This window comes from Lissotriton helveticus, chromosome 5_1, assembly GCF_964261635.1.
Source record: "Lissotriton helveticus chromosome 5_1, aLisHel1.1, whole genome shotgun sequence".
Classification (NCBI taxonomy): domain Eukaryota; kingdom Metazoa; phylum Chordata; class Amphibia; order Caudata; family Salamandridae; genus Lissotriton; species Lissotriton helveticus.
The window spans coordinates 565,571,863-565,596,804 of NC_136065.1; the positions used below are offsets into that span (position 1 = coordinate 565,571,863).

Sequence of the window (24,942 nt, forward strand, 5' to 3'; positions counted from 1 at the left end):
GAGACTCTTTTAACCTTATATTGAACATCCATCCTGATATCAAGAGGACCTGGTTGGTGGTAAGTTGGAGAATGTTTGCCATTTTCTGTTTGGAGACATTAATAGTCAAACACTTACCTAGAATAATTTTGTCAGGACTTCCCAATAGTATTTTTACTGTGCAGTGTTTCGAGGTGTCCGATTTGGGTTGTCGGTGGGTAAGTAAACCAGCTGCGATGTTTGCTTGTGCTGACTCTGATGCTTGCAGAGCCGAAAGCAGCAAGTAGAAGCCTTCTGTCAACATGCAAATGCAAAACTGGTACAACCATCCAGAGGGATATAACCCAGTGCTTAATTTGAGCCGGTGGTTTCCTGTGGTGGGCACCAGCACTTAATTGTCAACACTGGCACTAACGACAGACATTCTGCCCCACGGTGGCACTGTCAGTTGAATGTAGAGGTAAGCACAACAGCTGTTTAAAAAATAAAAATGACTAACACCTGCCACCCTGGCCTATTTTATAGCTTTGTAGCTCTGGAATTGTCACACTTTTGAGGTTGTGATGATTAGTAATGTGTTGGTGTTGCTACTGGCAGCTCTGGCAGGGGCAATGGGTGGTGCAAGATGCAGCAGTCTGGCACTTATTTTTTCACAAGTTGAACACTGAAGCAAACTAAACCCCAAGAGTGGCTGACCAGAGAACTTAGCTGCCCAAGAAAATGATTCCTGTTGGTCTGTGCCCATAAATGCTCTTACAAGAAACTAAAGGCCTGATATATATTTAGGGGGACAACCACTATTCTGCAATTGAGTAAATTCCTCCTTCCCCATGGCTGAGAGGCCACCCACCTAATTTATGAATGTCCGCCAAGTAGGCTGTCATTTATGAAGGCATCAGTAGGAACCACCGATGGGGCGGTTCCTGTCAATGCACTATACTGTTTGCTGCATGGCTGCATTGGAAGGATGAAGCCCAGCAGCAAATACTATTCTTTTTTACTTAAAAAAACAAAACTGAAATAGGATCTTCTTTTTTAAAAGAAAAAAGTAATGCTCCCCTCACCATAGGAGGCTTCTCCTATGGCAAGGGGAGCATCGGAATGGTTTTACTGTTTCTCACCACCCATGTTCTAATGAATAGCCAAGTGCTTAACTTTTGTATTGATACAAAGAGGTCCTATCGGTAAACGGGACCGCCCGCCTTAAGGGCGGGGGTCCCGATGCCAGCATTAGGATGTGCCCGCCACAGTGGCGGGCACATCCTGCATTTCTAGCAATGTGGCGGGCGGTGCTCTCAGCACCGCCCGCCACAATGCTAGAAATGAATTTCTGCATTTGCATTAACAAAGCGGCAGGCACCGCGCGGTGCCTGCCGCTTTGTTAATGCAAATGAAGGGGGGTACCACAGGTACCCCCCATGTGCAATACCCCCCTCCTTCACTCTGGGGGCCCGCAGGGGACCCCCAGAGTGAAGACCGCATGCCTTTCCGTGGCGGCGGAAAGGCATCACCCTCAGCCCATCATAATATGGCTGGCGGTGTCTGCTTGACACCGCCACCATATTAATCATTTTCGCCCCGGGCGCAATGCGACCGGTGCGGAAAAGTGGCATGCGGTGTTTTGCTCCGCCGTGGTCCCCCCCGCCATTCTAATGTGTCGGGGGAATACAGGGAAGGATGGCGAGCGGATTGCCCCCGCCAGGCTGGCGGTGGCTACCGCCAGCCTGGCAGGGGCAATCCACCCACCATCCTAATGGACCCCTAAGTGAAGCATTTCTGAGCACCATGTTGTTGGAATTAGAACTGCAGAATCAAAATAATTTCCTATGGAGCAGACTGAAGTAAATGAGTGCTGAGGCATTAATGTATTCAGTCTTGTGTAGGTCAAAGTGGATGATTCTAAATCTGTCTTCTCCAGCAGCATGTTTCCCACTATAGGCATATACAGTGAGCTAGCTAATGTTGTAGTTCTTGCTTAGAACTCTTTGGTCATCGCAGGCAATTGTTATGGGAAGAAAGCGTAGTGATATGTGCTTTGAGGCTATAATGAGGCTTTTGTCAAATACTAGCTACACATCCCCTGGGTAGATATCGACTAGCTAGAAATGCAACATTTTCAGTAATGTACACCTATCTGATTTACACCACATTTTAATTGCATATTGGGGTTATTCTGGGAGGCTTTTTGGCATGCTCTGTGATGCTCATAGCACTGGATGTTAAATCTTGTATACTATAGCATTACAATAACACCCTCTTTCAGTACACTAAACCATTCAAAACCACTCAACTTTCAATGAAAGTGGTAATAATTTAAAGATGTTTAGGCCTGATGTACAGATAGGCAATGAATAACAGGTGCAAATTTCTTTCTAATTTTATTGCGATTTGCCTGAGATTTTGAGAGGTGTGTAGAGAATATCCTCACAAAAGTGGATTTAGAGAAATTGTATTCCTCTTTCCTCCACCAGCTCTCCCTGCATTCTAGAATCCCTTCTCCACATAATAAACTATTGTGTCCATAGAGGAGCAATAATGACATTATAGTAAGAACATCACAGCACACCTCACCCCTTTAGATAACCGACACAAAAATCCTATACTAAATTGATACTATAGGAACAAAATAATTCAATTAAGTAACATGCACCATAAATGCAACTGATAACACATAACCCATATGCTTAGTAATATAACATCTAAGAATCTAACAGTTTCAACACAGCATCTCAATTAGTTGCAAATATAATCTTTCAATTTCACAGGTTTAACCACAGCACATCCAAATCTAATGGTTGGGGTACCCACTTTGAAATTTGGGCCGACTTGTTTTTCTTTTACAATTTGTTCATCAGAGGTTTCTCAAATCTCCGGATTTTGGTGCCACTCCTCATCAATCGTCCAATCCAGTTTTTTATTCGTACGTGCTTGCAAATCACATGTTCTGGTGGAATGAGCAGAAATCTTATCTTTCCCCTTGCACAAAGTTATTGAATGAGATAACTCACTTTACCATTACTTAACATTACAGAATTGAAAAAAATATGATTCACTTCTAAAGGTTGTGAAAATTTACCAAGCCTTTATTTCAGCATGCCAACACTTTTCACACAAACACGATCACCCACCCTAATGTGGACTGATTTACAATTATGTTTCTTGTCATAGTACTCCATGGACACAGCTTGCGCCAGAGGAAATATTTGTTTTATAATGTCTGGTGACCTCTCATCCAGCCTACATTATTTTAAGAAAATGGAGTCCTACCTCTCATTTACTCAAAAGGACTACAGCCTTAGAGAAACACACATAGCGATGCTATAAGTTCTAAGTGTGCAGTGTAATGCTTTCCACATCCCCAATTTATTGTTGCAGGCCAGCTGAATGGCTCCATTATTTACACAATTTAACTGTTCCACAGCACCATTACCAGCAGGACGATATACTGAGGTAGTGTTATGTGTTCTATCATTCGTACTCAAAAAAGACTTAAGAGCATGTGAGGTAAATTGTGGTCAATTCTCACTAAGAACTTAGGGCCTGATTAGGAGATGGGGACCGCCCAATATAGTGTTGGAGGTCCCACAGGCTACAATGCGACCGACACGGTGGCAGTCACATTGTACAGGTTTTCCATTGCGGTGGGGGGTGATGCCTGCAGTACCCACAGCAATGGAAAAAAGGGATGGGTAACACATTCCTGTACTACGTGACAGGCACCATGCGGTGCCTGTCACTTGGTACAGGGATCATTTGTGGTGCCCCCCACACCCAAAGGAAATAGCCCAGGATGAAGGGGGGCCTGCTACAGCCCCCCAATGTCCATCCAAGTCTGGTGGGGAGGGACCATCTTGATTCCTACGGTGGTGCCTGGTAGGCACTGCCACCATTGCAGTGATTGGGAGGCCCTTTGCAGCCCCGGCGGGCTCAAGGAGCCCATCAAATTTGTGGCTGTTGGGCTTTCCTCTCGCCTGCACACCACCCCCCATCAAGATCTGGCGGTCGGAAAAGCTGCTTAGGATGGTGGGGAGAATGCCACCGACAGGCTGTCGGTGGCGCTCTCCCCGTCATCTTAATCAGCCCCATATTTAGGTTATTCTTTATTCAAAAACACTTTATCTATGAACTGCACCACAGTATTAGCATCTGTCTTATTCACAATTTCAATCTCTGGCAATTTAATACTTCTGTTCATTATTCTCTCAAACTGGTTCAGTAGCATACATTCTTAATTGTTCCTAAAGACATATCAGGACTACAAAAGGATATAACTGTGGTCTGAATGTGGAATGTGATTTGTTAGAGTTCTTACATTGACTAAAATCTCTCACCTTCCTTGCACTTTCCAAATCTATACAACACCACCAATCCAAATTGTTCTCTCTCTATTTAGACTTACCCACGTTTCGTTCATGACAAATATCCAATAATTGGGATCTTAAACACACCGAGGCAATTACTCTGCCATTTCTCATAACCATACCCCCTTTGAAGGATAATCAATGTCTCAGTTCCCAACATGTTACCAAATCTTTGTCCAAGTTCTTTTTATATTGCCAACCCTTAGAAACCACTTTACTTACTCCTATAAGTACAAGATAATTCTGTTGAGCATCTATCCATTCTTCACATGTAATACTAGGACTATTATTTGTAATGTTGGCAACCCACAATTCCTCATAATTATCCTTACAAGCTTCTTTCAAAGGTAGTGGTAACCTACTTCAAAAACCTGCTGGAACTTTTTCACACCAGGGGTTTACTGCACTTCCTAATTGTAGTCTAAGAGGTTGACAGACATAGGAGCAAGGCATGGTCATGCACTATACAATCACTTAGGGGGCCATTAGGATGGCGGGCGGTTCACCTCCGCCGTCCCGGCGGTAGCCACCGCATGCCCAGCAGGGGCGAACCGCCCGCCATCCACACCAGAAAGACCTCCCGCACATTAGGATGCTGGGGGGTCCACAGCGGACGGAAAGACCGTCTGCCGCTTTTTTCGGCGGTCAACTCCTCGACCGGGCAGAAAAAATGCATAATATTGTGGCGGTGTCTGAAAGACACCGCCATCCATATTATGATGATGGTGGAGTTCAGCCTTTCCATGGCTGCGTTACTGCCATGAAAAGGCATGCAGTCTTTTATTTGCGGGCCCCCAGTGGGTTGGGGGGGTGGGTGGCTGCACTTGGGGAGATTGAAGAGAAAGGAAAGCTTCCTGACATTCTTTAGACCACTCAGATTTGTTTTTTTATTTGAGTAACTGCCATATATGATATGTTTTCAATGAAAAAGTTCTTACAGATGTAGAATAGAATTCGTCCAGACCTACAAAGGCTTGACCGTCATCTTTACTCTTTGGTGTAGGTGCATCTCTAATTGCTTCTAGTAGGTCTCTTTTGGGCTTGATACCTTCACCTGTAATCTCATGACCTAAGTAATTAACTTAGTTCCTGGCAAACTTACATTTATTGTATTCTGCTGTCAGGAAGATTCCTTTGCTCTATATTTTTCAGCAGCTCTGTAAGTTTTAAATCCATTTTTGATGTGACTCTTTATATAACAAAGATATCAACGTGGAAAAACACCAGATCCTTGATACCTTTGACTAATTTGTGCATTAACCCATGAAACATAGCAGCTACAGAGGCTACGTCGAACCTAAAACAACCAAATGGGGTCTCAAATGTAGTGAGACTCTTGCTATCCAGATGTCCCGGAACCTGATGGTATGCTGCAGTCAAATCTGTTGTGGTAAACCACTTAATTCCTTTGGTTAGGGACAACATTTCATTGATTCTTGGAAGAGGGAACCGATCTACTAAAATGTTTTTATTTAGATCCCTGAGATTAATGCACAATCTTAATTTGCCATTAGCACATCTAGCTACAACTAATGGTACCAATCATTCAGACGATTCAACATGTTCTATAACCCCTGAGCCTATAGCTTGTCTAGCTCTTTAACAACTTCATCCTTTAGAGTTAAATATAGAGTCCTAACCTTATGTATACACAACCTGGCATTGGGTTTTAACATTACTTTATGTTGAAACCATTTAAGTTTCCCTATTTTCCTGGAACATGTTTGAATAATTTTTCAAGATGTTTTGGTTAAATTCTTCATCAGGTTGTAGTAATAAGACTGGTTCAGGGCTTTTAGGATTCACCTTGGTCCATCCATTCAAGTACTGATGGCCCTGTTGCTGACACACACGATTTCCCTAGTGCTTATCTAATCTTACATTTAAATAATAGTTTCCTATACCCAACCATTTCTATGGGTTCACCTGTGAATGTTTTTAAGCAATATCAGGTGATTCTAAATCTCCACCCAGGACTAGAACAAATTTGTCATACCATACATCCTTGTTAACAATTGTGTACTGTGAATATGAATCCAAACCAATGAACAATTCACCCCACTAATAGATATCTCACATATTGGTTTCTTTTTATTGACATCTACACTCAAAACATCAGGATCTGTGTTCAAAACCCACATATTTAGGTCTTTATCCTCAGATGAACTTGACTGTTTATCTATGTCCTAATCCACCATCATCACTGAATTTCCCTTTTTTATGACATACTTCATGGAAAATTCCCAAAATTCTGCAGCTTGAACTATTCCGCTTACGCCTAGTACACTCTTTATCATTAACTAGGCAACTACGACTTCCACACCTCTAACACTTCTTTGACAAAGTGCTTGGTTTTACCTTTTTATCACAGTCACATGTACAATATGAAGAGTCTTTCCCTTCCTGTTGCATAATTGAGGAAGGTTTTGTTTTTCTAAGCCTGGCAACTGTATTACTATTTTTTTTATTTTTGTCTTCAGTAAAAACCACTCTAGCATTTCTACCAGTAAGTTTCTCCCTCTACAATATCTGTCACATCCTAAAGAGGTGACTCCCCCTTCGCACCAAAAATCTATTTTATCTTATACACTATATTTGGCCTTAAATCATCATGTTAATTATCAAAAAAGAGATTTCAAATATTGCCAGAGGCTTTGTTTATTCCTTGTTAGTTTCACAGCAGGAAGTGTTAGTTAATATGGTGGATTTGTAAGCAATTGAACTTGCAATTGTCACCTAAACATGCACTCACCATAGATGCTGAGAGCCATATCAATAAACCAGAGAGGTCAAAATGCTCGCTGTTCAGGAAAGCGAAAGCAATATGAGGCGTTATTTGTAGCAAGATATATATTAATATATGTATATATGTACTCGAGGAACATGCAGTCTTCCAGATTAACTCAAATCTGTGCCAATTAAAGATGGTGGCATGATCATTTGATGCTGTGTATGATGCGCAGACTGCAAAACCTATATGAAGCTGTCCCAAATAAAGATGGTTCCACTTTTTTCCTAGATGCACCAAATGTAGCGTTGTATCTGTGCATTACAGTGATGCAAGACAAAGTAATCCGTAATCACTGAAGGAAGCGCCTGCTGCCAGTAGCGTCTGCTACTGAACAGGAGGGGTGGGGTGGGGGAGCGGAGAGGGGAATACATTTTTTTAATGACTTATCTGAGTGTCGCCGGCCTCCACCTCTCCTCCAACATCTACTCCGGGCCGCGACAGGAAGCACACAGCCTCCCAGAATCCCCTGGCCAATCACAATGCTGCAATGCAGCATTGCGCTAGGTCTGAACGCTGGGTTCGGCGCTCAGACGGGGAAAGGGAGGCTGTACATATTCCCTGCCAGGCTGGGTAATGTTGTCTGGTGGGGAACATGCAAAGTGCACAGGACTGTTTGGTCAGCCCAAGAGGACCAGTTCAAACCGTCCAGCACACTTTAGAGCGCGCCTAACACTCCTCCCCCTGGCCCCTGCCCTAGCCAGCCCAGCCCAACCCGCCCCGCACCTAAGCAGGTAGGAAAACTAAAATGACAATAACATTAGTTATTATCATTTTAGTTTTACTTTTTAATCTGCTTGCAGAGCAGTGGGGTGACTCTCTTCTGCCTTAGTGGAGAATTCTGCCACTGCATGCTGTTGTAGATTGTCAGGAATGGAACACTGCAAATTTCCATATTCCAAAATGTCAGACGACATAATCCGAACATTCATCAACAGTCTGATAAGTGAACAATGCTGTGCGATTTGCAAATGCTGCAATGCTTTGATTTCATGCTTGATCCCTCCTGCTGCGCATGAGATGCAAGGGAGGATCAGTCACTTAGAAAGCCTGATATAGAAGCTAAGCGGGACATGGTGCTCCATTTAGTTAGATAGCTAACATACTTACATCTAAAACTTATAAGTGATTACTTAACACCCTAATGGAACATCGAGAAGGTGACACAATATTAAAGATACATACCTCGCAACCCCTATAGCTAGACACCGTCCCCCACAGTGCTATGGCTGGGCAACATTGTTTGGACAAACTCCAGCCACGATTTTGCTCTCACACAGTTTTGCAGACTGCATTTGAATCCCCAGTTCTGTTTTTATTTTTGACACCCAGAGGAGCACTAAACAACCACCTGGTCCTCTGCTACACACTCACACACCCTTATCATAATAGGGGCAGCACCTCTGAAACATGGCACAAACGAATATTCTCACATGGAATATGAGGGGAATGCAAACACCCACTTGTAGATACTCCAAACACTCATACTTAGAACGCAGATCCAATAACATAGTCCTCCTGCAGGAAACACTTCTGACCCAGATAGAGGCTGATTGCCTCCACCGTAACTGGCGGGGTTGGTATACGGCACCAACTATTCCTCCCGAGAGAGCGGGACCTTAATATGGGTCCCTTATGTGATGGAGGAAACAGTAACTGACACGGAAGGCAGATATGTGTTTACGAAAGGTAGGCTGAATGGCCACACTCTTCTTAAAGGTTTTATATATGCTCCCAATGTGGACCAAGCCTCATTTCTCCGTAAATTAATCAAGGTCCTAGCCCGATGGAGTGGAACCCCCTGGCTGATAGGGGGCGATTTCAACTTGTGTTAGATGTGGAGTTGGAAAGGTCGTTCCTACCCCTGACATGAACCACAGCTGCGTAGAATGTGCAGGCACTGACCAAGTGGCTGGCCCACTGGTCTTTGACTGACATATGCCGCACTCTCAATCCAAACACATGCATTTACTCCTTCTATTCCCCAGTGCACAGATTACATGTCACGTTTGATCGTATAGTAGGGTCACACGCCCTCTTACCGCTTATCAAGTGGACTGAATACCTGGGATGCAGACATTCCGATCATAACCCCCAATTGTTGCAACTTAAATGGGAAATAGGCCCTCCACCTGCCCCAACCTGGCGCCTTCACCCAGCAGCACTGGAAGACCAAGCATATCGTTCTTCACTGGGGACATCGATCTTGGACTATTTTGAGGTAAATAAAGGTTCCACGGATCATACACTTTTAGAATGGGATGCCTTTAAGGGGCATTGCTTAGGGCTCACCTGGATCATATGCAAGCAAATAGGCGAAGCGCTTAATAAAGTCTAGCGCCAACTGCTGAACTATGAAACTAACATGGCAGCGGTGTTTAGAAGAGCTGCGTGCTGAACATATGGAGCTACTAGAGAGACTTAGATGTCATAATTACACGGCACACTCCGCACTCACACACGCTATGGCAGACAGAGCAGGCCGTATGCTTGCATTGCTCCTGCGCCAGGAACAATCTTGTCAGCCCATATGCGCTCTGCGACATGAGGCGGGCATTTGCTATACCCACATCATGAAATGCACGCAGCTATGACACATCACCTCGCAATACTATACAAGTCTTCAGGGCAATGCGACGAACATCGGCTAAACGCCTTCCTAGACTCAGTGCATTTACCGAGGTCACCTCAGAGCAAAGAGAGACATTAAACACGTCAATCTTCCCCAACGCAATTCGTGACGCGATAGCGGCGCTGACAACAGGGAAAACTTCTGGGCCGAACAGATTCCCGGCTGAGTACTGCAAGGCGTATGACATATTATTGATTCCACGCATGCATACACTTTATACCAAGGGTTTAACCGAGCAGAAACTCCCACTGTCCATGCGTGAGGCAAGCCATGTGTCATTAATTAAACCTGATAAGGATCCCACAGACCTGGGCTCCTAAAGACTGCTGGCCCTCCTTAATGCAGACTTTAAGTTATTGGCAAAGATACTGGCTGACCGACTAGCGCCTGTGTCTCGACCCTGGTCCCCACTGATCAAAATAGGTTTGTGCCTTCACGAAGTACCTCCCTAAATATGAGGTGCTTTTTTAGAGTCGTAACATACTCTGTGCCCCGCTGATCAAACTCTGGGTGTCTAATACTAGACCTCGAGAAAGCCTTTGACTCCCTGATATTTGCCGCACTAGTGCGTTATGACCTTGGCAACGTCATGTGCATGGTACGACTGCTGTACACTGAGCCAACGGTGCGGGTAAGGGTAGGCCCATATATATCTGACCAAATCTCGGTGAGAAGAGGGACTAGACAAAGATGCCCCTGGTACCCTCTCCTCTTCTCCCTAGCCAGAGAACCACTAGCAGAAGCTGTCCACACTGGGCCGGCAGGGGCATCCCACTAGGGGATGGCACACACATTATATCACTGTACGCAGATGATCTCCTGGTGTACATCAGAGACATTCACTCGATTCCTCCGAGACTAGCACTTATTTTAGGAGGCTCCACCTCCTTATCAGGGCTGAAGGTCAACACTGCCAAATCACGTTTATATCCCTTCAGTGAGAGGTGCCAAGACCTGGCATATGTCCTTATTGGGGTGTGCGTGAAGTGGCAAGTCGATCCCTTCCGCTACCTAGGTAAACAAATATACAGGCAACAGACAAATCTGCTAAGATGGTAACCTGAGTAGAGCGCTGAATGCCATCCGCTCCCAAATGATAGTCTGGGGAACAATTCCACTGTTGGTGACAGGCCGAGTGGCCCTCACCAAAATGGTGATCCTTCCACAGTTTCTATACTACTTCACAGACCTACCACTATACATCCCTCCTTTTTTTCTCACACTATAGAAGTCGGTTAGAGACTTTATATGGGGCAGCTCTTGACACCGAGTGTCGATAAAGAAGCTCTACTTTCCCAAGGACCAGTGAGGGCTTGTGTCTCCAAAGCTGGAACAGTATTATTTAGCTGCACAGCTGCAATGGGTGGCAAGATGGCTGGCTGATCACCAGCTTTGCGGCACAGTGACTACACAACCACCCTGCTCTTTAACTGTCCTGACCAGACTATTTCCCCCTTGTGCGAAAGCAAAACCACAAAATCATTCCTGCTTGGCATGGCGTATAGGTGTTACTGCAGGAGTTTATATATCACTTGACATGTGATGCCATACACGCCGCTTTACCGCTAGAGGGAACGCCTAGAGAGCACATGAGCAGTGGGGCTGGCGGGAGGCGGGGATTCAGGATATGTGAGACCTATATCGGGTGGGTGTCCTTACCCAAAATGACACACTAGTAGAAGAAGATATTTCCAGGTCAATTCTTACTACATTGTTCGCTACTGGCTGCTCTTGCTTCCAAATGGGGGGATTTAACCAATGAGCCCCCAACCCATCTTACCATTCAGTACTTATACATAATGGGACAAGGCGGACATTTAACGCAATGGTGCGATGCATCACTGAAACAACACAACACACTGTGGTTACATTGACACCACTCCGGCTACACTGGGAGGGAGACCTGCACCATCCATTCATGGACCCCGAATGGGCCTCAGTACTGGAGACCCATGTGCGCATCCCCAGGAATGTGCGTCTACACCGAATACAGTATTACATTACGCAAAGAGCATAACTCACACCTGAAAAAATTAATCAATACTTTGACCGTGTAGATACCACTTGTCCCAGTTGCTGTCTTACTGACGCAGAACTTCTGCACATGTTATGGGGTGCCCCAACATGCACGGGTACTGGATGGAAGTAGCAAACAATCTTACCCAATGCACATAATGTTTCCTCCCATTTGAATGGAAACCCTACATACCACATCTTTACTGTAGGAAGCCGGAGACACAAGGTGACTTCTAGGTTCCTAGATCTGGGATTTGCGGTAGCCAAGAGATTGATCACCAGGACATGGAAAGCTCCTGATCCCCCTCACATAATAGCGTGGAAATGCCCCATGCTGACTTAAGGCTGGGAGTATCACAGAACATCGAGATGACACCCTGGGTATCCGAAAACCCCACTTGCCACAAGCTGGAACACGGTGTTAGCTGAGTTGCAAAACATACACAACACCAACACAGAGACTCCACCTCCGACTAATGCCACTGCATAGGAGTCCACATCAGAAGTAGGGGGGCAGTGGCTGCAAACAGCGCAGATTAGAGATAATAGGAGTGGACATGAATGTGCGCCATCCAATACCGCCCCTCAGGCATGTACCAGACTCCCCTTCATGTGCGACATTCAAGAGGTGGAGAAGCGTGGCTCAGTGGTTAGAGGCGGCAGACCCGGAAGCTGAGATCGGCCGTGGACCAGGGTTCGATTCCACGCCTCGGCGGGTCTCGGGCTCAAAAATTCCACGGACTCGACAATTCTCGTTCCGGTGCCTACTCGACTCACAGCGTCACACTCTGCGACTCTGGGCAACAGCTTGCTTAATCTCCACTACGGCCCCTCGCGGCGGGATGCCTGGCTTTCACCTTGTGGACACCCTGCCGGGGTATCTCACAGGGGACTACCAGGACGGGTTCCCTAAGCAAGCGCTTAGATACCGTGTCGGTGATTTGCGCTATATAAATACATGTACAAGATGACACACTAGATGTGGGGACCATGGAACGCTCTGATTTTTATCACACAACCACCTATTATGTTTTAAGTTCTCTCTGTTATATTATTGCCGCCCTCCCCAGTTCACAGACCACTTCACAGTGAGAGCTTGAGCCGACATGTATCACGCACTCAGACGCTGCGGAGCTTCCATGAGCACCAGTGATTAATATCTGGGACACAAGTACACACAGCAGTAATATATGTACGCCGCTGTCAGTAATTTGGATCTATTCTGTTTAACTCTGATTCGATGCATACTCAATATTAATGTAGCCACCCAATGGCCAGTATCAAAAGAAATGTATGTCTGTCCTGTTTATGAAAACCTAATAAAACAGATTCAAACAAAAAATAATGATTTCCATATTCCATATTCGAATATGATCCTCAGCATTGTGAAGGGTGATGTATTCCTTAGAAATGTTCTTACCAACGATCTCAAAGCACTGTGATGAGCATTAGTTCCACAAGATAATTCCTCACTGTAATGCAGTGGATGTGTCACTTACCAGGGCTGTAGCTCGTTGCCAATTCTGTAGAGCGTATCCTTACAAAAGTGGATTTGGAATAAGGTAGAGCAATATCCTGTGTACTCATCCGCAAATGTGAAACAATTCTTTTAAGCAGCCCAAGATACTTAAAAAGAACAAGCTTGATTTAAAGAAAGATCCCATCTGTAAAGAGCCCTGCCTCCTTCTCCGAGGTTGCCCAACACAATTCCCAATGAGCAAGCTGTCACACCTCCCCTTTGTAAATGAGTTAGCACTTCCTTTACCGGGTCAGTAATTTTTCAAAGGTTTGCAACTGCAATTACTGTCATAAATCACACATACATGTCTTTGCGATTTACAGTTAGGTGGGCATGTCCCTTCCAAGCTCAACACTTGTTATGATTTGAATGAGTTTCAAAATCCCTTTTACAACTTTTAATTATTTGCTGAATTATAAAAGTGGTTTAGCACCTAGCAAAAACACATTTTGTGAATCCAGACCCTGTGATTTTGGGAATCATAGGATCTTTTGACTTCCAAATTGTTTTGTACATGTCACCCTTTGTTGTCTAGAGTATACCAAAAATAGCCTGACTTATACGGTACATGTCTAATTTTCTTGTGAAAACACATTGCTTTCTTTAACATATGGTTGTACATGAGTAATCAGAGGTCATGGGAAATGACTGAAGTACACCGATGTTCACAAATGTGGGTATAAGTGGAAAGTCAATTGCCAACGCAACTAGCCATCCCAGAAGATACTGTGCATCCATGTGAATGTTCAGTTGGTTAAAAAAAAATACCCCACTTATCTTTGAGCCTTTCTCTCTCCCATGCGGGGTCCCTCAGGGGTCCTCACTCAGCTGTACCCTATTTAATGTATATGTGCCATCATTGGCATCTCTTGTTAGATCTTTAGGTTTCTCCCTTACCTCGTATGCAGATGACACTCAAATTGTTGTGTCATTATCTAATGAGTAAATGGAAACAGACATTAAGTTTCATGATTGCATGCTGGCCATTAGCATTTGGATGAGCAATAACTGGCTGAAATTGAATTCCGATAAAATGTAAGTGATTATATTTGGATACAAAACCTCCTTCTGGTCTCCATCCTAGTGGCCAGATGAATTAGGATCCCTGCCTACTCCAGATAAGAGAGTAAAAAACCTGGGTGTCCTAATGGATAATAAACTCACCTTTAGTGACCGGGTAAACTCAGTGACGACCTCCATCTTCTTCACACTGAGAATGATAAAAAGATTCTACACTTCATGCCCTGAGATTCCCAAAAAACAGTTGTGACTTCCCTTGTCCTATCAAAGTTAGGCTACTGTAATGGACTGTATCTTAATGTGCAGCAGCAGCATCTTAACAAACTGTAATTGTTCCAAAACGCTGCAGCCAGACTTTTGTCTGGCATACCCAAATTCAAGTCAGTTAAACATGAAATTGGAAAGCTCCACTGGCTTCTGGTAAGGCACCTAATCAAACTCAAAGCTTCTGTATGGCCTTCAAGTCGTTACACAACATTGGCCCTTTCCATCTCAGGCAGAGATCTAAATGGTATGTACCCAACAGAACACTTTGGTCCATATTATCAAGAAAGGGCTATACATTATCGCCGCTTTTATCGGCAGGAAACTGCCGCTAAAGTGCCTATAACGGGTTCGATAATAGGCCCTTGTAAATTCCCATAGAAGCCCAGGTTATGGTGTTAACCTAGGCTTCTATGGGAATTCACAAGGGCATAATATCAAGCCCATTATTGCCACTTTAGCGACAGTTTCCTGCCGATAAAAGCGGCGATAATGCATCGCCCTTTCTTGATAATATGGCCCTTTGTTTCTTGGGAGCCAAGACCCTGGTGGCTTCCAGATTTAAGAGAACAACTGGGATGGCAGATGCTTAATTTCTGCACAGTCAACGCCTGGAATCAGCTTCCCTCTTACATTCGTTCTGCTCCCAACCCACTCACCTTCAGGAAAGATTTGAAAACGGGTCTGTTTACTATCTAGGTCCAGCGATGTGTCTGTCCTTTATCTGTCCAAACTGCTGAGCTAGTGCCAGGACACCTTCGGGTAACAGTGCGCCAGCCGCGGGCCGTGCAGGTAACAGCGGGGGGCGGTGGGGCCGGGTAAGGGGAGATTTTGAGGGACGTTGCCGAGGGAAAATCAAATAAATAATTTATTTTCCCTCTACATCAGCCCTCGAAATCCCCCCTTACCTGGCCCCACCGCCCTACCACTGTTACCTGCACAGACCGCCGCTGCGGTGCGCTCTACAAATTTAACATTAACATTACAACTGGATGGCGATTGGCCGATATTTTTTTTTGCGTTACTACTGATCCAAGCATTGCCACCTCATTTTCTGTATGTGATGTATGAAGGGTTCTTGTATTTTAATTATTATCACCCCTTCATAGAACAGGTCCAAGGTTGCTGCAAGTAATAAAGTACGATTAACACACTTTTTAGTTTGAATTTCGTATAATCCAAGACTACTAATCCACGAGCTTCTCTGTCATTTTCACACCAGATGACATGATGAAGCAATTACATATTATGTTGTTTAGTATTATATTTATAACAAATAATTCATTAGAATTGTGCGCAGGTAACTCAGCTGGAGGGTCAGCTATTGAAGAGTCCAGATTACTTTGTATAACTGACACGCTGTTAATGAAGGTAGTAGCTCACAGAAATGCTGCAGGTGCAGAGATGGGGCTGCTCTGACGATGCATGCAGCCAATCTGAATCTCGACTGTCTTGCAAAACCGTACATTAAATTTAGATACTATCCCATTGTGCTGTCTCATTAATCAACGAACTGTCCAATTTCCAGCTGAGGTTAATTTGGATAATCATTAAAGGAATCTACTTTTGCACCTGCTGGTATTATTCTTTGCCAAGATTTATTCTGCTCACCCCAAAGGCACTTTTTCTATAATCTGCTCTGAAAAAATGCGTTTGCAGAGCCTTGGTAGTGCCCGCAGCTGCCAAGTCTTTGTCAGAAACACTTAGCAGTATAGAAGTGAATGGTAACACTCTGTTATGGACTTTCTCCTAGATGATGAAGCCCTACCCTTGGCACCCCACAATAATTGACATTCAAATTATTACCCTTGGATCTTTGGCAATCCTGGCTGTCCCTGGAGAACTCACGTATGTGCTTTTCTATTACATTGTATTTCATTTTTAATAACTTATGTAACAAAGTCTATTTCTCTTGTTTGAAGTTAAAGGTATTATTTTAGACACATATTTCCAGTACTTCATCTTCGTGTACAGGTTTATGTTTAATGTGTGTGTGAATGGATGTGACCTTATACACAAAACAAATTCATTCAATACCCCCAGATGATCAGAAATCACAGCCCTGGCGGCAATGGGCTGCTCAGACCCTTAAGTCTGCATGAATGTTTGCTACATTCATAGGTGGTCATCTACAGAAATGTCGTTGTACATGTATAACCTGCATATATGTGTGACTTTTTTCTAAATTCATCTAATTAAGGTGGTCGTGGGTTTGCTTGCTTTTCTTTGTGTGGTGATTGTCCACACAAGAGAAAGGCCTTAGGCGTTGTGATGGGGTTACTGTTCGATTTCAGTTTTTACATATGGAAACCTTTTCATTGAGAAGAATGGTGGTGCTGTTTGCACTTTCACAGACTCACTGCACCTTTAACACAGGGGAGACACAACAGCAACTTTAGAAGTGTAGACAAGTGCGGAAATGGAACGGCAGATACCAGCAAGATGGTGTAGTGTTTTTTCGTTTATAAACCAATTTGATTGAATTTTTTGCAGATGAAAATAAGACCACAAGACACACAATGAGCACGTTTGAGATAGTTACTATGCAATTGCTCAGCCCCCTGGCATTCATTTGATACAGTAGGGTAATACAAAACACCAGCAACATCAGCAATCCTGGCTTCAGTCAAAACCACCCCGAGTTATTGGCCCAACCATTATACCATGCTTAAGGGGACACCCCTTGGCCCTAAAGACCAATTCCTCTTGCTGGGCACACCAGTCCACCCCTCGGCGCTAGTGTGATAGAGTGGAAGGAGAAGGGGACTTCCAGCGTGTGGCGATTCCAAGTTTGGCAACCATTAGAGCACTTCCCAAGAAAAATTGGTCATCCCTTGTGCCTCTAGAGTCCTCAAGGACCCCCAACAATATCATCAAAGGGGTGAGGGGGACCTTTCATCCAAGCAACTCAGTTAGTACCGTCACTACCACAGCACAGAAGTTTTGACTCACAGGGCACAACCAAACCATGTGATGGAAATCGTCAGGAGCACCACCATAGGGGGACAGACAGGCTCAGAGAGGATTCCCCGCTTGTGGAGCCGAGCTGGGGAGAGATAGGCTGTATAGAGGTATCATGTTTGAATCAACCACAGTCTGGAGCAAATTGTGGTAACCCTTTGCGAAATCAGCGTGTCGCCCCATCTTCGAGGGGTCCCAACCAACTCTCCCATCGGGTTCTAAGATGGTCTTGAGTGTCTGGGGTATTAACAACCAAGGTATGATAGGTTTGAGACATTCCTCCTTTGTCCAAATCACCCATCAGAAGCTTAGCCTCCAATGGCCTAAACTCGGGAAGAGAGTCAGTGTGTGGGACGTGAGATTGAAGGGAGTGTCACAATTAAAGGTACTTATAGAACTGTGTATGGGCTAGCGTGTAGGGGACTTGGAGTTCTTGAAATGATCACGTGTGTTCCTGACCAGATGTCCCTGAGTTGTGAAATCCCAATAAGGTCCCAGCACCCAAAACCCTGTAGTGATGCCACCTCCCTCAACCAAGTACCCTGCCAAAGAGGTGCTTGTTGCATGAGTTTGGTGTCCCAACAAGTCTGTTGCAAAGCCACTCTCCAAGACTGAAGGGCCCATTTTGTCACTGACAAGGTGGAGTTAGGGATCGGGGAGCCATAAAGCATGGATAGAATCTGAGGGAATTCCAGAAGGGATAGCTCGAAGCGGTAGGTGGCGTCCTACCATCCCCCAATAAGCCAGTTGTGGATGGATAGGAGATGTGAAGCTAAAAAGAGGTAGAGATTGGTAATTCCCCGACCATTATTGTAAGGGCCACATTGGCAGTGTGCATTTTCCAGATGGGCCTTAAAGACATGCCACAGGAAGGAGGCAGCTACTCTATCCAGGGCCCGAAACCATGTCCGTGGTATGAGGAGTGGCAAGTTCTGAAAGGCATAAAGAAAGCAAGGTAGTATCATCATTTTAAATAGGGCTATGCAACCCATTACGTTAAATGTGAGGGACTGCCATTTAGCAGGGTCAGCCTTAGCTTTTCGTGCCAGGGGTTCTATGAGAAGGGAACAAGTATGTTCAGCGTGCAGTGCAACCCAGATGCCCAAGTATTTGAAGCTAAGACGATGGATGGGTATAGTTTCTTGCCAATCGAAGCAGTCCGGAGAGGGGGCCAGTGTCACCAGTACTGATTAAGAGGGGTACAGTCTGAGAGCCGATGCTACCGAAAGCAGAGGAGGAGACTAAAAGGGCCAGTCATTGCGGGGTTTAGCATGTAAAGCAGGACATCTTCTGCGTATAAGGATATACAATCTTTTTGGCTGTCACTCAATTTCCACCTGCAGACCTGTGTATCAATGCGGATCAGTTGTGCCAGTAGCTCATTCACAAACATGAAGAAGAGTGGGACAGGGTAGAACCCTGTCTGGTCCCTCATGTGATGGGGAAAGCATGAGAGAGGACTCCCACGCTTTCCCCATCACTGTTCACTGTGTAAAAGAACAGTAACCGAGCTTGAGTTAACCCCTCTTTGCTCCATGAAACCCTATGTATAAGATAGGTACATATTATACACCAGTGTAAAGTCAGGATATCAGTGTCACTTGCAGTCTACACCTCAGGCTAGGGCACATGTCTGTACACCTAGCAGGAACTTTCCCATCCCAACACGAATAAAGAAAATAGGCATTATAGGATGGTTCTTTGTTTGATAAAGTCATCTTGGGCCAGCTTGTGTTTTGAGACATCATTTACTGGAAGGCCCCTTTAAAAAAGCCAAAACTTGTGTTCATTCAAGTGAAGAAATTAAGGTAAGCAAACATGGGTTGGATTCTCATGAGTGCATTAAAGAAACCAAAGAGAGATTTGTTCATCTGTGGTTTTCCACTGGTAGCGAAATGCACCCTGGTTGTGGTTGTGCCTGACTTTCTTGTCCTACCTGCTAGACCCAGTGCTGAAATTAATCTATTTAGATTTCACAATTGTAATTGTCAAAGAGCAACTAGAACCCCTTATTTAATTTATCACTTGGATTTTCAAGGGTTACAGCTATTTTCAAATTAAGAAGGAAAACAGGCAGGTGGTCCCTCTCGCTCCATCATGCTCTAGGTCTTGAAGCTAGGTCACCTCCTTAGAGGAAGACTTCACCGGCTAAGCTTATCCTTTGCTCCAGTGATTTTGATTTTGATTCTTTCTTTCTTTCTGAGATTACCCTGTCTCACCTGCACAATACCTAAGGTGGAGAAGGGTAATTGGAGTGGTTTGAATAAATTCCCCTATATGTCCACCACTCTTGACCTTTCAGACACATGCCCTATGCATTGTCTCAATCGGTTGTATGTTAGAACCAAGAATGCCTTTACAACGCGGTCCATATCATGAATGCGTCTTTACATCATATTCTGTGACTTACAATGACTTGCCTTAGGCAAAGCGCTGGACTTTAGCATAGTATAATTTAATATTCCAACTCCAGTCTATGCAAAAGTAGGGAAAGTGTTGGACTTAAAGTCCAACATGAGTCCAACAACGCTTTCCCTCAGGCATGTTGTTGTACCGACTTACGTGGTAAAGGAATGCACTATAAAGAAGCATTTGTGGTTTGCACCATGTTGTAAAGGTGCAGTGTGGTTCGAGACATGTTGTAAAGGCTGTTTCCCGTCTCAGCCATGCTAACTTTCTGTAATTCCTTTCATGGAAGCTAGCTCCCTCCTAGAGAATGCTCCCCTACCTGCTGGAGAGCCATCAGTGCCACTTCATCTCGTTCATGATACTGTCATTCACATATTTTGCATGTCTTGACTCTTTGGAATACAATGAACACAAGACTACTCAGGCATTCTATGTGTGTGAAATGTTAACAGTTCGTTTCCTTCTCTGGAGTTCTCCTTAGCATGGTGGTGCCCCCAGTGCTTACTTTGCAAAAGAATGGGTGCCAGTGCCAAAAGCTCTGCTCAGAAGCCCGCGGCTGGTGAAATTAAATATTGACACCCTGAAAACCAATGCTGAGAAGAGTCAAATCCACGTCAGGCCTCTTTAACACAGTGCCAGGCACTCCCTGCCCCTATCTCACTGGTGCAGGTTGCTGATTTCTCCCTTTGTGTTGGGTTTTCTGTCTTTCTCTTCCTCCATCTTTCCACTTCGTTTTGATTTCTTTCTCTTGCTAAATGCCTAACAAAGAAATATAAGTGCTGGACCCAGAAATGTGTGCCAGTGGCCTTCACTGGCAAGGACTGGCTCAAACTAAGAACTGGGTGCCCTCCATGTAGATTTATAACATAGCAGATGAGGCAATTCAGTACTGGTGCTTGCTAGATAGGGACATCACTTAGCCTATATCGATGTCATTTGTACAATCCCTAATTCCCTTCTAGCGACTTGTGATCAATCCCCATTTACACAAGTCATTTTTCTCTATTCTCAACCACTCTCCCAAAATGACATTCTATCTTGTTATAAGCTTACCAAAATGTAGTTAGTCTCACTGCATCTTAGACAAAATATCATTGGACTGCTTCACAAGAGCATTTATTAGTATGGGAAGTAGTACCACAGGAGTCCGCTTTTCGTACTCTTACTTGCTTTTGTGAATTTGCCCTGAAATATCCAAGTCTCCATTAGTAAAAGTGCAAAGAAGACCCAGTCCTTTCTTTTTTTCTAATTGAACATGAACATGAATATTCCCTGAATATTCTAATTTTATTCCCACAAATGCATGTAAATATATGTTTAGAAAGTACCAGAGGAGTAGCGCTCTACATTTACAATTGTCTTTATGAACAGGACTGACTGAGCGAAAATGTATGATATATTAAGTAACGTGACATTTTGTCACAAAAAGTAGATACAAAACTGTCCAGTACAAGAGCCTTTGGCCAGTGGCTTTTTTCTTAATCTATTTTGTCAAATTTGTATCCCAATAATGTCTTTTTATGCCCAACAGAACTATGGCTGGAAGAAGGCTCAGGCAAGCTGTTCAACAGGTAATGTAAGCAGAACCCATTTAATCCTTGATGTTATGTTTCTGACATTAGAAACGTCTTAACCAAAATGACTGTTAGTCAATAAAGTATCCCATTAGCATGATATTTACAAGGTGAGCAGTTTGAGGGAGATGTGGAAGAAGGATAAATCTAATTATGTAAAACAAATACAAAACAGGTATTTTGTTTCAAATTGGTGGTGAATAAAGAATGTATGTATGTATGGATGGATTTACTCATGTAGTTGGTGTTTCTACAGCTCCAACCAAGCCAAAAAACAGCAGAATGCTATACTATGATTTTACCATCGTATACTGGTATGCTCCTTACCATACACACTTAAGGAGCAATGCACTTTCCCTACCAGGGTGAATTACTAAATTATTAATGGTAGAGGTAGAGGGAGTGTACTTATAGTCACAACGCGTAGAAGGAGCTGCTCTAGGATGTGTGCCCTACTTAATGATATTTTAAAAAGGCAGCAATGGTGTTCCCATAATCTTCTTGAATAAGGGGTAAAAGAACTATGAGGACAGTAACCACATATATAGTTCTAAAATCACCAGCTACTGGGCAACATGCACTTTGACATAGTTAATAAATCATATAGGTCACGGTATGGATTAATGGCATTGGAAAGATGGTAAGGTTAAGTAAAACAAATAAATCCTGTTTGACAAAAAGTCACAAACCTTCACCTGTGGATATCCACCTACTCCCACGTTGTAGATTTGTGACTTTTGGAGATTTAAAAACATTTCCTGGAAATCAGTGCTAGGTGCAGGCTTCCAGGCTTACTCCTCTGGATATCATGCGGCTTTCCTTAGGGTCTCCTGTTCCCTCTGCATGAAGAGTTCCATGTTAGAGAACTCCACACAGGGAAATTGAGTCCTACATGCTAATGCATGATTTGTTTTTGTTTTAATCCTTCCCCCTGCACCCTACATCCTGTTAACTCACACCATGCCTAGTTAACCGAGATGAGTACGATACCCTGCATACAAGTCACAGGTACTTGATTCCTTCCGACACACAGGTCATGACAACTGATGTGTAAATATGTGCAAAATATATACAATGTGTGTATGTCATAGATGTTCATCCTCCACAAAATTATGTATATGGCCAGCAACTGAAACTCAACCATATTTGTGCATGCTCATGTTAAAAGCAGATGCTTGCCAATTGGAATGCATATTCATATGGTGTGGATAAGCCTATTGTCCCAGCAATCTGAAATCTATTTAAATGTATTGTACATTGCATTGCACTGTAGATTTATACAGTGCTTACAACTCATGATGCGTCATTGAAACATTTTGCACCCTGGTCCATGGAGATTAGAGTTAGTTTCTAGTCTTAGTTTAAAGTATGCAGGGGCATATCATCAACAGCCAGCGATAATTATCGCTACGCGCACTTAGCGCGAGCATAATTATCGCCGGCTATCGCTGGTTCATATCTCAGAGATAGTGCGTTATCAACAACGCTTATCTCCAATGCGATATAAATTCAAGCGATGGCGGCGATGGCGGCGAAATGTGCGATTATCGCTGGAAATCTAGCGATAATCGCACAGAGATAGGCAATACCTTGCTGATAGGGCTGGGTGTTCTCATCCCTATGATCCACCTCCCATTAGATATAATGGGTTAGTCAGTTTCATAGCAGGCGTAAACAAAGCAGCAATAAGCGTCGTTAGTGATATATTTATTGCCCTTACGCGGGTTTACGGCCAGCTTGCTGATAGGAGAAATGTCTGTTAGCAACATTTCTCACGTTATTTTGGTGAGGAACGCCCACAATGCATCTCATTAGCGTTGAGATGCTGGGCGTTCAGGAAACAGGCGCTGAGGCATGGTTTCACGCGATAGAGTGACCTTGCTGATCGTGCGATAAAATTATCGCCGCTTTTTGCCCGAAAACTGACGCTAAAGCTGTGATAATTTTATCGCAGGGCCTTGATGATATGCCCCGCAGTTTGTTGTATATTATGTGACATTATTAGAGTTGGTAAACAGATTAGTTGGATGACATTTATAGGCTAGAGAAAAGTTGGTAGATAATTATTGTGAGAAAGTGAATTATTAATCAGGGAAGGTTACTGCCTACCTCAAGGAATAGTACCACTCCTTGTCAGGATGAACCTTCAGAGTCACTAAAGTTACCTAAGCTCAACCCACTGGTAGCTAGGGCACAGAGCAGACAGTCATAACTTAGGGCAATGTGTAAAGTATTTATGCAGTACCAAAACTGTAATAAGATCAAAACAACAAGCAATAAAAATCCCAAACCAAATTAAAATATTAGAGTAAAAATTAATAAACAAAATTACAGGAAAACTGCATATTTAATAAGGGTAACCAGAGATATGAATTCTTAAATTGCTTTAGTGGAATTAGCGCCAAACAGCACTAAGCACCACTGATCGTCTACGGAAGTGGTAGACCAGGACCTAGGCGCAATTTGAAGCTGACGTGATGGGCCCTAGTAGGACACAACAAGGGGATTGATCTCGATGAAAAGTCAATGAGTTCGATATGATTTTAACGTCCCACTTCAGAAGGGACTTTATCACGTTTTTAAGAGAACTATTGACATTTCTTCTAAGTCCCAATTCAGAAAGTGACTTTGTCACTTTTTTGAGAGCAAAAAAAACCTCAGAGCTTGGGACCACACTGAAATTATAGCTGCCGCCATGGAAGCGAAGGCCAGATACCTTAAGCAGAAAAGTCCCTCATGAATGGGAATTAGTCTTTGTTTCAGAAGTATGGGGACCTTTGCGCAGGATGAAGCTGAAATCTACTTCAGTGCTGTGGAACTGTTGGTCAGATACTTTTTCCAGGGGAAGACCCTTTGGAAACTCTCAGGTTGTCAGACAGAGTCCAACAGCAAAGTGCAGCCTGGGTCCAGTTGGCCAGCCCAGCCTATTACGTCCCAGTAGCCACACAGGAGATGAGTCAACTGACCCTTGAAGTCCATTTCTTGGTAGAGGTAACAGGTCTAGTCCTTGAGGGTGCCTCTCAGGTCACAGACAGCTGGTCAAGTCCTTTTCTGATCTTATGTAGGCCCAGTAAGTGTTCTGAAGATTGTATCTTGGGGTGCAGCATTTATGCCTGCAGCAGCTAGTAGGGCAGGGCTGACTCCTAGGCACGCCCTTACCAAAGTAGCAAAAGTTACCAGTTGCAACTCCACCCACTTTTGCATCAGTTCCTGTTTGCCTTCTTGCAAACAATCACACAGTGCACCTTATTCCCACAATCCAAGATGAAGAAACCCTTCTTCCTTTGTGCAGAGCCTGTGTGCGCAAACGGAGGCCATTGTAATGAGCAGTACTCTTCTCTATGGTCACTTACAACTGGTTGAAATGGCTTTAGTGCCAGTCTGACTATGAGGACAAAGGCTGGGGCCTTTCCAGGTAT

General features: G+C 43.9%; 1 protein-coding gene across 6 annotated transcripts in view; it reads left to right on the forward strand.

Annotated features, from left to right (window-relative positions):
- ASAH2 (N-acylsphingosine amidohydrolase 2) overlaps positions 1-24,942 on the forward strand; it is a 434,557-nt gene that overhangs the window by 297,961 nt on the left and 111,654 nt on the right. For all 6 annotated transcript variants that reach the window (XM_078642909.1, XM_078642906.1, XM_078642910.1 and 3 more), the window contains 2 exons: positions 16,333-16,427; positions 21,481-21,520. In XM_078642909.1, coding sequence (XP_078499035.1) covers positions 16,333-16,427; positions 21,481-21,520 — 135 coding nt within the window. The remainder of the gene's footprint in view (positions 1-16,332; positions 16,428-21,480; positions 21,521-24,942) is intronic.